The sequence below is a fragment of the Squalius cephalus genome, assembly GCF_949319135.1.
Source record: "Squalius cephalus genome assembly, chromosome: 5".
Classification (NCBI taxonomy): domain Eukaryota; kingdom Metazoa; phylum Chordata; class Actinopteri; order Cypriniformes; family Leuciscidae; genus Squalius; species Squalius cephalus.
In genome coordinates, this window is record NC_137126.1 from 32,957,716 (window position 1) to 32,975,110 (window position 17,395).

At 36.6% G+C, this 17,395-nt stretch overlaps 1 protein-coding gene across 2 annotated transcripts in view; it reads left to right on the plus strand.

The window, feature by feature from the left end:
- Positions 1–17,395, plus strand: part of spns2 (SPNS lysolipid transporter 2, sphingosine-1-phosphate) — a 67,878-nt gene that overhangs the window by 24,024 nt on the left and 26,459 nt on the right. For both annotated transcript variants that reach the window (XM_079871062.1, XM_079871063.1), the window contains exon 3: positions 17,184–17,320. In XM_079871062.1, the coding sequence (XP_079727188.1) occupies positions 17,184–17,320 (137 nt within the window). The remainder of the gene's footprint in view (positions 1–17,183; positions 17,321–17,395) is intronic.

Sequence of the window (17,395 nt, forward strand, 5' to 3'; positions counted from 1 at the left end):
GATGGATGAATGGAGATGAGCTTTAGGCAGGTGAATGTTAAAATTTCCTGTGGGTTAGTGACGCAGCGGTGGGTGGTCTTCAGTCTTACACTGTCTAAAACCAGCACTGATGTTTAATGCTTGAAAGGTTTGCACTTGCTTTGAGGGAAATAATAAGAAACTAAATAATAATAAAACATATGTTTTGAGTTTTGTTTGACAGTGGAAAACGTGCCACCACATTAATCACTTGATTAGGGGTGCATTTCCCAAAAGCATCTTTATCCATCTATGGTCGCAAGTTCCCTCGTTGTTAACATAGTTGAATGATTTTGCATTTCCCAAAACCATAGTTCCTTCGAACATTCACAAACAACCGCACAAACTTACATAGTTGGAACTGACTGACTAAATTAACTGTATGTATACGGGAGTAAAGTATACGCCAAATACTGCATGCTAACATGATTTTAAAAAATGCTTTCTGTTGTTTATTTAAATTAACTATAAAAATATTAAATACATTAATTGCAATATCAAAAAGATTAATTAGCTGAAGATCTTACTTCACCTGCACATGTCATCATTAACAATATATATTGTTGTTGACTATATTGTTGCACTATTGTGGTTCCGACGACAGAGGTGTGACCGAAACAGTCTTGACTTGTTAGTTAGTTTCTACAATGATGATTTGTACTATGGTGGTTAAGGAGTGAGTTACGTCATTATGTACGGGAATTGCATCCCTGGCTGGTTGCTATGCAGTTACTAAAGGGGTTTAGAGAATATGATTGCACAATTTGGGGGGAAAATGTAATTGTGAATTGTCTGTTTGTAAAGATTGCGATTTAAAATGGGATAACAAAAGTTTCAGGTTTGCTTTGCTTGTTTTTAGGTTTAATTGCATGCTTTGGCCAAATATTTTGTGATTATATATCAATATGACTATAAAATAATAATAATTATTAGTAGTAATAGCAGTACTAAATAAAAAACATACTAAAAACAACTAAAAATTATAATACTCTTTTTACAATACAAATATAAAACTACAATACCAATATTTACGGCTGTCATAATTACTTAATTACCATCAAGCTTAATGTTGGTGAAAAAAATGCAGGGAGCCATTAAAGCTTCTCTTTTGTTGACAGAAGCAGGTTTATGAGCGCTTCTCATAACAAGTTTGGAAAGATGGTTGACGCATGCTGTGCACATGTCATATTTCGATTTCTGCTTTATTTTAATTAATCGTGCAGCCCTAGTTCAGAGTGATTGTTAGTGTTTGGCAACAGGCCCAGTTCAAAAGAGCTCAACTCAAGTGTCAGTGATATGTGTCCATATATAAGAAGGCCTTTTTCAATAAAACATTTTTTTTCATTCTGTTTTTTTTTTTCCAAGTCCAGTCTCTTAGAAAAGTAATAGCAAACATCTCAACCAGATGCATGAATTGAGGTATCTTGTCCAAACTTTATTACTCAAGGTTATGGGTTTTGAGTATGAGTATGAGCAATAGTAACTAATAATCATTTTCAGGAGAAATATATGATATGATATATTTCATATCTCTGACTATACCGTAGAGACTCTAATTAGACTGTATTGCTCTAAAGGTCAAGAGGTCAGTGCCCTCTGGTCAAAGATGGCAGCTCTTGTCTGCATGCTAGGTGTACGTCTGCCGTTGTCTCCTATCCCATCTGTCACTGCAGGAGCGATCACTGCTTTTGAATCCTGACATGACTCCACTGCGTCCATGTCTCCGTCTAGCCGCTCCGTCTGGGGCATGTGTTGTATATAGCTGCAGTCTGTGGCCAGTCAGTCTGTAAGTGAATGACTGTGGCCCAGGTGCACGACTACATCCACACAGACAAAGAATGCGCTATATCGAGAAGAAATTTCTGTGTGGACTGGATTGTGACTGTCAGGATATTGGCTTACATAGCCATGAGCCATTAAAATACATTATTTAAGAAGTGAGATGTTACTACAGGCCTCCTGTAGTACAGCACTTCCACTGTATGTTTACACAGCCACAATTGTCCCCTTCTCAGCTTTCATTTTAATGGTGGATCTTACAGTTTCTGATTTCTTTGGCCTAGACAGTGAGGAGCTACTCTATCTGTGTATCATCAGCTGTTGACACTCAGACCACAGCTGTACTATGATATCCCTCCTTTCTTCGTCTCTCTGTATCATTAGGTTTCTCACAATACACATTGCTCTGGAGCTGTTTTTGCTGCACTGTCAATCTAACAGGCGTCTAATATTTAAAAAATGAATAAATGGATTCCACAGCAGGAAAGAGACAGTAGGAGATGTGCTTGAAGGATATGTGCTTGAAGGAGAGGGTTGGAGAGTAAGTGAGAGGAATGGAAATGAAAGAGGAAAGATCCCAGCACCTGCTCATCACTCCCAACGTCAATGGCACAGAGATGTAATGGATTACAGACGTGTCAATGTGAAAACGGAAGGAAAAAATAAAAACCAATTTCTCTCTCCATCAGTTTGGCTCTGACACTGGGTAATGAGCAATCAATACATCAAATCCACATCTCTGCACATGCTATGAATAGATATGTAGGTCTTACAGCTTGAATCTGCTTTAGATCAGCCGGATGGGTGAATCTCATGTCAGGGTCATATTTCAGCCCAATATATATAGTATATATACTGTATATGTCTTTATTTATTCTGTGTACTGTTTGTAATGAAATGTGTGTGTGAATAAGATAAAAGCTGGGAATTTTTAGGCCATGTCTCAAAGGGGACGGGGCTTCATTGATCCCCCTTAAACCCCACCCTGATCCTCAGCTCACTCTCGCAGAGCTTCATGCCAATCAAAAACCTGCTGCCAATCACAGCAAGCATTAACCACAAAGCCAGTGAGTGGCCCACCTCGTTCATATGAGATTCACAAAGGCATCCTCTCTTACATTTAAAGAGTCTGCTTGGACAGTTTCCTTCTAAAAGGACAAAAGCTCTTCTGAAGCTCTCTCAGTGTTCAACGCAACAAAGCATTTTTTACAATGACCCAAAATCCCACAGACATTAGAATTAGATAGGCATTGCACAAACTTTGTGTATTTTCTTGTACGAGAAAGACATGGAGAAATCAATACAAGGCGAGTGTCTATTCTCTGTCCCCTGTGGACAGAACCACCCATCCACACACAATATAGCTTCATCACTCAAGGTCAAATCATTTATTACAGTACATTCAGAGAGAGAGAGAACATGGGTGTGATCCTATGATAGATTATATGTGTGTACATGAGGGTTTGTACACATTTGGATTTACCAATTGTGAGTAAATTTGTCACATTGGTTTAAACAGCTTTGGCAAGGACCTCAGCATAGACACACACACACACACACACACACACACATTTACACACTCTGTCATTTGAATGCTGGCCTATCATTAGATGTACAGCTCTGGGCTGGAGAGGAAAACTCCACACCCACTGAAAAAGCCCATATCCCACGCTTCTCACACAACAGCTCCCAGCTATAACACGGAGTCTAACCAGCCGTAAGCAAGGAAATTACAGGATATTATCTTTTCTTGTCTTAATTCTGCTTTCTAAGGCATTATAAAATACAGTTAAAGCTCCATTTCCCATGTGGATTTTTCCAGAGTAACAGTGTAGTGTGACAAGTATGATGCTCTATAATATTTTTTTGTCACATTATGTTTTGCATGAAGCTTTAGAGCTGAGTGAAGTCAGGCAGGAATCACACAATCTCCTGAACTGTCCTGTCTCTCGAATAGTTTTGAGAATTCTGATTCATTTTGTTTCGACAGTATGGCTTGTGCAAATGTCGCTGCTTCACGATTCATTTTAGTAAAACAGTTTGTTCAGAGAGTTAATAAAAAACCTGTCAGAAGAAACGATTCATTGCTTCACACGATTCCATTCGGACTGCTTCATTACAAGTCCTTGCATGAGATTTTGTCTTTTTGTGGTGAAATACTTAAATGTTGCTGTTCGCCACTGTGTTTTCATTATACAAATTAGAGTGTTTCTAGTTTTATTTGTTGCATTTAATGACAATTGCTGAAAACTTTTGAGATGAGTTGTTTTAATTAAGGAATCAAAAGATGGTTGAACAGAAATAGAAAATAAATCTGTTCAAAATGAACTACAGTACCTCAAATTATGATTATCTGGTAGCTTGGGAAGCTAGCTTGAAAATAGCTTCTCCAGATCAGTTCCTGTGCACTAAACCGATGAGAATTTTGAATATAAATCTTCATCTGGATTCAATTTAAAACCTCCAGTGAACATTTTAAACTAGGCTGTGGTGTTGTTATTCTATGTGTAGAAGGTTGTAAAAAGTCAAACTGTGTTTCTTCAAAGAAAAGTGTGTTTCTGTGCATGACGTGTGCCTACACATCATGTAAATGTCTAACACACTCTCTCTGCTAACTCTATTCATCTGTTAAGTGTTGAGTTGATCTTCCTTTTATCAGTGGCGCTCCTCTTCTGCCTCTCAGATCTGTTGAAAGGCACAAGTGCAGCTGCGAGCTAATATGAGTGGTGAAAAGAGTAACAACCTAACACCATTTACCACCACTTCCACATGCGGGCCATACAATCGTAAGGGTTCACCCCAGAACCTTGGCAGAGCTAATAGTGGTGTTTGAAAAAGAAAAAAAAATGTCATTGCTACATTCTGGTAAGCTACGAACAGTGTGGCCTATTTCAGGGAAGCTTTACCCAACAACTAGCATATAATATGCCAAGAAACATATGTGCGCTCACACACATAAATCAAACACACCCACACCGGTAAGCCAAGACTACTGAAGCTTGAAATGGTCTGCAATGAAGAAAAAGAGAGGAATGCTGGTGATGTTCAGCGGGTAGGCTGGACTGTGTTTTTGTGTTGTGGTGAAAGCGTCAGCTAAGCCCTTCATTGAGGGGGAATTCTGACAGAGGTATGCATGAGCGTGAAGGTCAGGTGAGAAAATGCCAAAGGTGGATGCGCAGATACATCCTTCATAGCTATTACAGCGGCTTCTGTCTGGAGGCCAAACGCCACTGCAAAATCTGACAGAAGCACTACAGAAATGGCCTGTAAAAAATGTTAAGCAGTTCACAATAACTGGTTTTCAAGACATTTGAAGTATCAACACAGAATTTCATAGAACTTAAACTGAAAATTGTGAAAATCAATATTTAGCATATATCTGTAAATATTTTCGCAAAAACATCCTTAGATGGAAACTTCACTTATTTCAAGACATTTCCTTGAAATCCTCTATAGAGATTTAAAGAGGAAACATCAGGTTTTATTTTAAAATGTTACATAATTTTAAGGGGATTTGTTGTGGTATTTCTACACCGAGAACAGGGCGTCTTAAACCTCCCTGACAGATTTACATAGAAGAGAATCCAGGCATAAAACGGGAATATTTTTCATACTTTTGACTGCTCTCGTCAGCAGTGGTATGCAGCAGGTGTATGTGTTTATGGGTGTATTTAAGCTTAGTCATTGTGTTATTTAAAAGGAATTGTCAGTTGCAGTAACACTTTTCACAATATAAATTGTTCTGAAGCATATTTAGAGAGATTAGTGCCTTACATAGTTTTATGATACATCATTCATTAGGCATTTGGCCTCTGAGATTGTTTGAGTAGTTAGGTTTTGCTTTACAAATACATTTTGTCTGCATTCTCTGTGTTATTATGGAGACTGGAAAACCTTTACTATAAGCACTCTGCTGCATTAACATCAACTTAGTCATTTGTGTCCTACTGTGTAGAGGACCTATACAAAGCATGAGCACAGTCAATCATATCTCAATGTGTAGTGTATCCATTTTTAGATCCCAGAGGGCTTTTATTTCACTTTGTAGCGTTTGTGCTAATTACTAATTTGCCATTTTTGTGTCTAAAAATGACTGGGACAGCCTCATTAACCAGCACTAATCCACAAACTGTTCCCACTCTCCCTCTTACAAACCAACAAATGCACACATTTTTGTTTCTAACCACTTTCAAAAAAAGAAAAGAAAAGAAGGGCAGTTAGCATGGGCATATAGAAAAACATATACTCCAATTCAAACTGATACTCTATGCCGTAAACCACATGAAAGTGCTTTTCATTCAGTATTCAATACATTATTCCTATTTTTTCTTTCTACAAACCTCTGTCTTATAAAAACAGTGTATGTTTATGTTTAAAAAGTGTAGTTTTCCGAACGTCACAAAGTAAAAGTAAAAAATCTGACATTTAACCGAAATCAAAAATTGTCACAACTTTGCTCTTATCGTGATATAACTGCCTCAGCTGTTTGACATAAGTACATTTAGCCATGTTTTAAGGATATCTCTATTAAACCCACTTCGCTCAAGCACATTTCTAATGAGGGGCGAAAAAAAATCTTTATGGAACCTTTTTTTCTCTGTGTATGAGGAAGAGGAGGGACGGATTATGGGTGGATAATTCATGGGTTCAAGCCCCTGAGCTTATGGCTAAGCATTTTTTATCAGATTTTTGAACAGTTTTGAACAGACATAGTCACTTAAAGGCTTTCCATCATCGCCACTGTGACACATCCATTTTCCTTGCTGCTAGCGCAAAACACTAACAGAAGTGGATGAGAAGTGATAGTGGATGGTGTATTTTTGCATGCATGTTTCCAGCGGCTATACTGTTATGTAAGTTAGTGTCCATTCCATTGCAGGATTAGGAGTATCATCTACTAGTAATGACATTGTCACAGTTTAGTTTCCTTTTTAAAGATTGATTGTAAATTGGAATTACTTAGTTTTGTCAGATATTAGTTAGTTACAGACTGTTTGTTCTGTACTGTTAGAACAGTGCACCTAATATAAACTACCCATCCTTTTCTCCCTGATTTGATGTATTGCATTTCAGTGTTTTAACAATACAGTAAGTTTTAGGACCATTAATCTCACTGTATTAACACACAGTGTACATGAGGTGACCTCTGTTTACTGTGTTTTACAGTATCCTTCAAGAAAAGCTGAGCTTTGAATCTCTTTATTCCCATCTTCTACTATACTTTCATCTGTTTGTTTTGGCTTGATTCATTGCGGTCTTTTTACTCTCAAACAACTCAACATCCTCTCTTATTCTGTTGAGGCCTCTATAGATTGTAAACACACAATGAGAACAGACACAGGCAGGTATTCAACTATCCACATTCACAAATATACACAGGCGTCAGAGAGTTTCCTGTTTAATGTGACTTCCTCAGCATCTGTCGCTCTGCACCTGCAAAGTCCATAGACTGTCATTTGTCTCAGCACGCTGAGAAATGAATGGATCTGACATTCATAATTCACTGTATCCGTTTATTCTGTGGTTTCAGACATGTTAGTACAGCAAATACTTTACAGCACAGGTTTTCAAATTGAAAAAATGAGTCGCCAGAATGATTTAAGGAAAATGTATAAATGTTACAAAGTTCAAGACTCAGGGAAGAACGATGCGATAACCGGCAAACGTAACTTTAATGACAAAATAAACAACAAAACTCACGGCCAATTGCCGCATAAACGTAAACAAAACCACAATGTGCAGTTTCAGGCCTGGTCCTCTCTTGCCTTTCACGCCACTTGACTGATTGCATGTAAATGGTTGTATAAATGGGTCGCGTCAATTAAAAAAAAAAAAAAAGGTTGCATCTAAAATTGTTTGGAAACCTCTGCTTTACAGTAAATAGTACAGCACTAATATTTTCTATGAAACTTGTAAAATTACAACCAGAATGCTTCATGCAATATTTATGTATACTACCATTCATAAGATTGGTATCCGGTATGATTTTTTTTAATTAATTTAATTTTTTTAAATTAACAGTAATTACATGTATAAAGTTACAAATATGTTCTGTTTCAAATAAATGCTATTCCTTTGAATTCTCTATTCATCAAAGGAACCTGACAAATATATAACGGTTATGTAGAACGGTTATAACGGTTCCCAAAACAATCTTTGCCATCACAGGAATAAATTACTTTTTAGAATATATTAAAATAGAAAGTAGTTATTTTAAATTGTAAGAATATTTCACAATATACAGTCTTACTGTATTTTTTATCAAATAAATGCAGCCTTGGTGACCAAAAGAGACTTCTATCAGATACATTCAAAAAATCTTAATGACTTATGCATGGTATTTTATCTCCAGGTATTAACATGAATTTAGCATTTCATGACAGGCTTAATAAACTTCAACAGTCATTCAAAGGTGAGGAACAATAAATATTCTACCAAACTGCAACTTCCTGAATAAGTGTGACGTGGCTTATATACGCCGCATTTACTCTGCAGGTATTGATGCCCAATTCCGATTTGTTGACTATCCACTATATATTTTTGAGAACCAGCTTGCATCTTCTTTTAAAAGTGACCCATATTGACCCTTAGTGACTGCTGACTGTATTTACACTATTCACTTGGCAAAACAACCCGGATGATGGAAATGCACTTCATATCTGATTCATATCAGATTTATTTCTATATGAATGAGGCCTGAAAAAGATCTGAGAATATTGGAATCTATGTGCTTTTTCCTGCTTACACGTTCTTGAGTCATATCCGATCTGTGCCACATGGGAGGAAAAGATTGGAATTGAGTCACTCAAACTATGGAATTTAAATGCGGCCATGTAATGCAGGCTCCTTTTCTTTAGAAATGCAGTATCTGCATATCTTCATGCACCTGACTCAGTCATTGTCCAGTGGTTTCTGCTGAAACAAAAACAAAACTAGTTAAATGATTGAGAGAACACACACTCCTCGTCTACACTTTCTTAGGCAATTGTTGAGTGCTTCTTTACCAACATACAGCTTCTTAACCATCTATGGACTTGTTTTTCAGCTCAAATATTTTACATTGATATTCCCATGAACATTACCTGGCATCAGTTAATACATCAACATTTCAGTTGAATCAAGAAAGAGAAAGAGAAAGCATTCCACTAATGTTTTTTTAGCAGGTAGAAGATCAAAGCACAACATACTGCACTTGTCACCATGGCAGAAATATGCCATTAATTTAGAAAACTGAATGGTAGGTAAAGATGATGTGACATATCTCCTAATGCTTTATTGTGCCGATTTATATAAAAAAAAACCTGAATGTTCTGCAGATTATAAACATCTCAGCTGAAACATCATATAAAGACCCATAACACTTCAGTACTTATAACATAACAGCTGGGCACTGTTCTCACTGTCTATTTATATTGTTTGAACATCACAAGTGAAGGACAAGGTCTGTATATTAGATTACTCTAAACGCTTGGCTATAAAATTATAAGATTAAGAAGTTATGAAAACATTTGCAAGGCTGGAGTGAGCCGATAAGAGAATCATGATGATTTAGTATGATGAACACACTCCACTGGCTCAGAGGAGAGATTCCTATAGCAGAAGAACAGGTGTCCTCCATCAGGGTCAGATCATGGACTTGACTGGCGCGCATTTGACATGCATTTTACTGACACTGATGGATATATTAAAAATCTTCCAAGTAAGAGATTTTTTTGTGGATTCATAAACTTAACTACACTGCAAAAAACATAATTTTAATCTATATGTTTCACTAAACATCTAAACATACTTAATACAATATACATTTACTACTTTACTTTTTTTTTAGCACAAACCATTGAGTAAAAGTGTGTTTTAAAAAGAAAAAATATAAGAAAAATAATCTTTAAGATACCCACTGAAAATGTATCTTGTTTTAAGGAGCAGTGTTGGGGGGTAACGCATTACAAGCCTAACGCGAGTTATGTAATCAGATTACTTTTTTCAAGTAACTAGTAAAGTAATGCATTACTTTTAAATATACATCAAAATATCTGAGTTACTTTTTCAAACAAGTAATGAAAGTTGCTTTGTTTTTTTCATTTAGTGATTGACAGCTCTCCTGTCCCTATGTCGTGAGAAATCGTGAGTAAGTTCAGAAGCGTTGTGTGTGCTGTGTGAACATGATGGTTATTGTAGTTCTAGACTAAATGTGAGCAAGCATTTACTCTGCAATAATTAAATATGTTAAATAACACAATGTATTTAATCTAACTTTTTTAACCAATGTCTTTGCTGCTGACCTTCGATGATCCAATTCAACCATCCTAATAATCAAAAATGACTTGATAAACATCACAGTTGTGTTTAATCTTTTTGTTTTTATTGCTGAAGTAAGAGTGTTGTACTTTCTTCTTCTGCGATCCAGAATGGCAGCACAGCTGAAAGGTTTGTTTGAGCGGCGCCCTCTACTGTACAGGCATGATTTTGCATTGCATTCAGTCTGATGCTTATTCATTTCACTTTTGGTGTGAAAGGGACTTTACATTTGGCATATATATATATTTTTGTTATTAAAAAGCGAACAAGCAAGCCCAGCGCAGATGAGAAAAAGTAACGCAAAAGTAACATAACACATTTTTTTCTATAAAAAGTAAGGTACGTAATTGGTTACTTTTTTAGGGAATTTTAATCCAGCAAGAAAGAGAAAACATTTTATCTTTATTATTTTACAGATTAGATAACACAACGATAAAAGGGCTCAGAGCATAAGATGTTTTTATCTTGTCTTTTATCTTTTAGCAAATAATCAAGATCCATAGCTTTGTCTCTACAGATACAGTTTGACATTATTCACTCTTCCAGTGATGTTGCTTTCATGATGCAAAGACAATATTTTTTGTCACTGAACAGAGCTTTTTAAATCAGGGTTGTACCTGACACTTTCCGGCTAATTACGATGCTCACTGAGCTTAGCTTTCCCCTTATTAACTTGTTGTATAATGCTTTCCATCTCAATGCCAGCAATTTGTATGCGAAAGGTTTCATAACCCATTCTAAATGAACTTGGAGCCCTGACTGTTTTGCATTCAGAAAGCACAAACTTTTTCTGCGCATTCAGCCGTGGAGTGGAAGTTGTGTTGACTTCCACCCTGAGGTAGTGCGTTTCTATGCGTGTCCTCTTGACCGTTTCTGCTTAGACTAGCTAGTCACGATTTTTCTGTGCCCAAACACCCACTCACACACTGCTGGACTGCCGTCCAAAAGAAATGATTAGAGGAGAACAGAAGTCATTATTGTCACACAGGTGAAGGCTTCATGGCCGAGCGTGTTTCTCCTTGACGGCGAAACAATGCTGGTTAAAGGGACGGTGATTCCTGTAGACTGAGTCACAAACTGCATAGTGCAGTACAGGTATAGTCCTGTTGTCATAGTAACATGTCTCAAGTTAAGCTTTGGTCTTTGATCAAAGGGAGCATTAGAAGCCACTCAAACACACAATTAATTGAATAAGATTTAATCTGATCTGTTCAATTAAAATGGTTTGAAATTGACCATTGATTGATATTGATTTCAGAGGTGGATATTATGATTCTAGGTGTCTTATTTTCTGAGGCTACTCCTACGCTTATTACATCACTCACTCCTACTTCAACTACGATTGAAGACTGAGTCACGAAGTTGAGGCGTTATTTGAACACTGCAAATAAACGAGATCCAAGCAATTAAATGCGGCGTGATGTCATTAGTTTAGTCATCCACAGCTAGCCCACCACACATGACCCACTTCTGCCTGTTAAATCACATTCACCCACACTGGCTCAAATCGCCATTGGCTGTATGGGGAAGGCCATGTAGGAGCTTTGGATGCTTCATTTATTTTGACACAGCCCAAATATGTGTTGTTTAGAAGTGCAAAATAGCCAACTGAGCCTATTAAGTGGCCTGACGCAAACTTTTTGAAGAGCTTGACATTAGAGCATGTCACCAGCATAATGTTTCAAATGCAACAGTGACTCTCTGGCCCTCTGCCACACCTAATGTTTTTATGCGATGTGATTTAAAGCGGATGATTACATTGTGTAATTTGCATCAACAGAAACAGGTTGGGTTTCCTCTTTTCATAGCGATTTACTGGTAGCAGAATGTGAGCTGGCATCTCTGCTATTTCATTAAGGAGTTCTACTGTCAAGCATCAGCCGCAAATTCAAAACTGAGATGCTTCAGGTATGTGACATGTCAGATACTGAGGTCAAAATCTGGTTGTTCCTTGTCGGTAAACTTTTAAAGAGAATTTGCATTTGGGTCAGAGCTTTGGTATGTTGCAGACGGTTAGACATTAGGTAGCCTATGTACATAGATACAGGGAGGAAGTACAGACAGTTTCTTCAGATATGCAACCTTAAAGTTAGTGTATCACATGAAGAAATTTTATTTTAAATTGTAATTTATTCCTGTGATGACAACGCTGAATTTTCTCCAAAAACTTACCAATGATAACTTACAGTGCATTTGCAACATTAACACTCTTGTAATTTCAGTTTAATTAAACATTTTTCTGACTGATTCAACCCAGTAACCCAGTAATTTATTTGTGAATTGGACTACACTTTTCATGTTGTATGTTTTTCATTTAATAAAAGGAACCGGCTCACTAGAGTCATTAATTCATGTATTGGAAAGCAATTCACTGGTGTACAATAGAACATCCATGAATGGTTTGATCTCATCATATAGGGTACCAGTAAGATTTATTTAAAATAATAAAATAACTATCCAAATGTCTTTTTAGTCGATCCTTAAATAATCTTTAAGAAATTTAAGAAGCATCTGTTTACCATTTGCATGCAACATTCACCTATATCCTCCATGTGTCTATTATTAGTATAGTGTGAGTCTCATATTATAAGTCTGTTTGCCATAGACAAATAGCTACATTGACTCTCTACAATGAATCATTGCACCACTGTCATTAAAACCATTTCTTCCACTGCAAACATAATGCAAAGTTTGTGTAAAACCCAAAGAAATATTCCAGGAAAGGACTTTTCCATGGTCTCCAAGATGGTTTTCAATATTTGTGGGTAGGATATACAAAAAATAAAACACATTATTTTCTTTGGTTCCTGTTGCTAAAGCACAGCATGGCAAACAGCAATACGTTGTGAGGCTAACTATAGTTATGGAATTTAAAATTGAAGAGCTAGTGGGGTCCTGCGTGACAAAGACCGAATATGGAGGGTCACCACGCTCTGACAGACGGGTTAAAGAAAACAAGTAAGGAAGAGGTGAAGGTGCAGTGTTTGTCATTCTCTGTCAGAATGGTGACGGGATGTAATCCTTCTTTATATCATCTTTCATCCCTTAAGGGAAAAAGGAGGAGGATGACAGAGGAGTGTGAGTGTGTACACTCATCTATCTGGGAGCTTTTCTGACAGTTTCAAGGCGGCATGAATTTTAAATAGCAAGTAGCGATGAGTGACAGAGGAACATTGCGCTCTAAAAGAGAGGGAATCCAGAATGACATTTACAGGCAATGAATCAGCCACTTGAAACACATTACACGTGTTTCCTTAATAAATCCCCTCCGAAAAACACCACGGGAGGTCACATAAAGCAGAAAATTCCCACAGTAGTCACCTGGAAGGACAGGTGAGGTATGTGACATGCCTTAAGCCATGTCAGAAATACCATTATGAGGAAGAATGTTTCTGCTGAAGAGCTTCAGGGGAATAACTTCAGGTCATAACAACTTGCAGAGGATAAACACAGCAAACCTCTTCAGCGCACCATGTTTTTTTAGTTTTTTTTTTCACTTATTAAAAATGTTTAACACACAAAAAGTTAATAGTAGTTAAATTAGCAAAGTATTAAACATTTATAATAATAATAATTAATTTATAATAAATCTGGGTAACACGTTAGCTGATGGTCCAATTCTCACTATTAACTAGTAGCTTAATAGGATATTACTAGGATTTTGGCTGTTTATTAGTCCTTATACAGCACATATTAATGCCTTGCTCTGCATGACCATACATTCTTACCCAATACCTAAACGTAACAACTACCTTACTAACTATCAATAAGCAGTAATTAGGAGTTTATTGAGGCAAAAGTCGTAGTTATTATTTAGTTAGTAGTGAGAATTGGACCCTAATCTAAAGTGTGACCGAAAGCGGTTATATGAAAGAAAGCCGTTGACTGGAATAATGTTCCATATACAGTACAGTTCATTGGTCATTATAGAAAAATATCTGCAAAATGGCCGAGTTGACCGAATTGACAGAATTCTAGAGAGCTGTTTCCAATCTTTGAATGTCATTTATTTGAGCATGGAGATAATGTTTGCTTTATTTGTGGATGGAATTATAGTGCAGACTTTGTCACCAGGATGTGGCCTTTTTTCTAAGCTAAAGCGTGTATAGGGAAAAAAAGCATGTACTTGCTCTTTTAGCTTGGCTACTTTGTTTCTCATTTGTAAATCGCTTTGAATTGTCATCTGCTATACATGACTACATGTAAATGTCTAGTCTTTGAGGCATGAGGCATGAATATTTCAGGAGCCGTTCACTACACACATGTTGTGTGTATGGTGTTGGTCCATATGGTCTGTCTCTCTCTGGATGCTGTGTCTCTCTCTCTGTCTCACAGTCAGGCACACACACACACACAGGTGTAATTGATGTGCAAAGTTATATGATGTGATAAACACGGACAAGGAGTGAGGTCATTAACTGAGGAATTAGCAGAGGACATGGCTTAGATGGCTCAGGGTAAAGGGAGGAGATCAACATCTCAGAAAGAGAGAGAGGTGTTAATTGCTTTAGTTGAGCTGTGCTCGCATAGCCTATGGGATTTCTGTTCATACTGTATATAACATCTCTGCGATATTCTGCTTAGGAGGTCCACTAAATATTGGAATACAATAAAAAAGATTTCACAATATGTCAGCTCATTTATGAAATAAAGTTATAATGTAATGTAAGTATTTTTAATATTTATATTATATGTAATAGTTTTATGTAGCGAGGACATTAAATTGATCAAAAGTGACTGTTAAGATATGTATAGTGTTACAAAAGATTTCTGTCAGATAATTCTGCTGTTATTTTGAACTTGTCCTCAAAAATATTAAGCAGCACAACTGTTTTCAACATTGATAATAATAATAAATGTTTAAATGTTTTTTGAGCATCAAATCAGCATATTAGAATGATTTCTGAAGGATCATGTGACACTGAAGACTGGAGTAATGATGCTGAAAATTCAGCTTTGATCACAGGAATAAATTACATTTTACAATATATTCAAATAGAAAGCTGTATTTTTGTTTTTATTGTGTTTTGACCAAATAAATGCAGCCTTGATGAGTGTAAGAGAATTATTTTAAAAACATGAAAAAATCTTACTGACCCCAAACTTAACTATAGTATATGTAGGGGGAAAAGCTGGAAAACCCCTGCTCTTATACACAGTGTGCGGTAACAGCAAAATAGTTGATAGGAAATGACGTGTGGTACTTACTGACAGAGCAATGACATGCAAACAGTTTCATTATGAGACTTTTTGCTTGTCGTGAAACAAAAAAGTGATGTTTGGATCCTGTGTCTTCAGTTTTGCAAGTTACACAACAGAGCGCCAGTTTCACTCTCATCTCCTCCCTGTCACGTTTGCAGCATCTTTATCAAATCAGACCTAGCCTACTGTATGCTTTTGTAAACAAATCCAGCTCTGACTCATTTAAACCTCACAAATATAGTTTACTCACTGTTGTTTTGTATTTATTTATTTAAGTCTTTTTCTGTTTTGGGACGGATTTCAAAGGCAGCCTAATTACGATCACTAAGCGAGTGAAGTCAGGGATGAAATAGCAGATCATTTAGCATATAGTGCTGCTGTAATTTGTACAGGTTTGAGTGTGTGGAGAGAGCGCTGATTTCCCAGCTGGCTCGGTGTAGGCTCCGTGCCTATTCCTAGAGTTGATATACTCAAGTCGGGTCGAGTTTGGCTTGAACAAGCAGCCAAGGATAACACAGGGCAATGTTTCCGGTGGCTTCAGCAAATTCAGCCTTCCTCAAAAATGGGGAGTTATTAAATATCCAAACATGGCCATTGATCAAGGGTGGGAGACGGCTAGAAATTCAGCCCAGACTTTATAGCCTCAGACTTGGTGTTACCAAGGTCTCTTAACCTCAGTACAGCACAAAAGAGGATGTAGATTTATTATTAAATATCATGACACTGTACTATATATAGTGTATTTGTGCGGGTTTTAGACTGCACTGTATTTCTCTTTCTCAGTAAGCTGGCAAACACATCCTCACTTTGCATAACACACACACAACCACTGCAATGTTTATGGAGATGGCAAAAATCCTCAAAATCTGCAGCTCTGAAGTGTCCAGATGAGCATTATTACCTCATGCCATCTATGCAGACTCATTACGAAAGCATTTTGGATGCCTTTTTCAGCGCACCCAACTGGAGTCACGTCAGCAACTGCAAGATTAAGAAATCTTACACAACGATTATGGGATATTGGACTTTTACAGGAATTATTAAAATTAGATACTTTCAAGTGTACTTTATTTACTGCAGTTAAAGACTGTTAATAAAGTACGTTCTAGAATATGCAGGTGTGTAGTATATAAAAGAGTACAATCTGCATGGCATGAGAAAGTAAAGGGTCTATCAGGTGCACATATCTGAGATGTATACTTGTAACTACAGAAATTATGGAGAAAAAAAAAAAGAAACAGTGAAAAAATGGAACAACTGAAATGAAACTGTAGAAAATATAGAAACTAAGAAAAAGAAGAAATTAAATTTAGAAATGATCAAAATATGAAGCAATATACATCATTAAAAAATTGAATAAGTGAAATTAAAATATGAAAAATATAGAAACTCAAAATTTAATAAAGGAAGTTACACTTTAAAAAACTAGAAATAATCAAAATATGAAACAAATGAAATGGAAAATATAAAACATAAATGTTAAAAAAAATATATAAATGAAAAAATATAGAAACTGTCAAAAAAAGGTGTGTGTAGCATATCCAGCATTAAGCAAATACAGTCATGTTAAACTGCTTGGTTAAAGCAATCTTGAGTTAGGAATGCTCTTGTGATTTTGTCTTGCCATTGATTTAATGGGCAGTAGCACATAAGGGGATTGTGGGTAGGAAGTGAATTAGGGAAATAGAAAGGGAATCTTAAAGCTTCCTCGTCATTTTTAAGAATGAGGATGTGCATTTTTAGTTTTCTGCATTTAAGTGGAAAGTATTTTTCAGAACTGACAGCGTTATTGTCGTCGTGATGGCACAGAAATCCTACAAAGTATATTAGATAAATGTGACAATGAATGTTAAAAATGACTGCTCTGCTTCTGTTTTTCTTTCCAGTCTTCATCTGCAGTTTCATGGTGGCTGCACCCATTTTCGGTTACCTGGGGGACCGTTTCAACAGAAAGATCATTCTGAGCAGTGGAATATTCTTCTGGTCCTTTGTGACACTGCTAAGCTCCTTTATTACCAAAGATGTAAGTGCCATATTCTCTTCCTCCTCTACAAACAGCAGCCTAAACCTTCAAACCCATGTCTGCCCAGAACCTCTT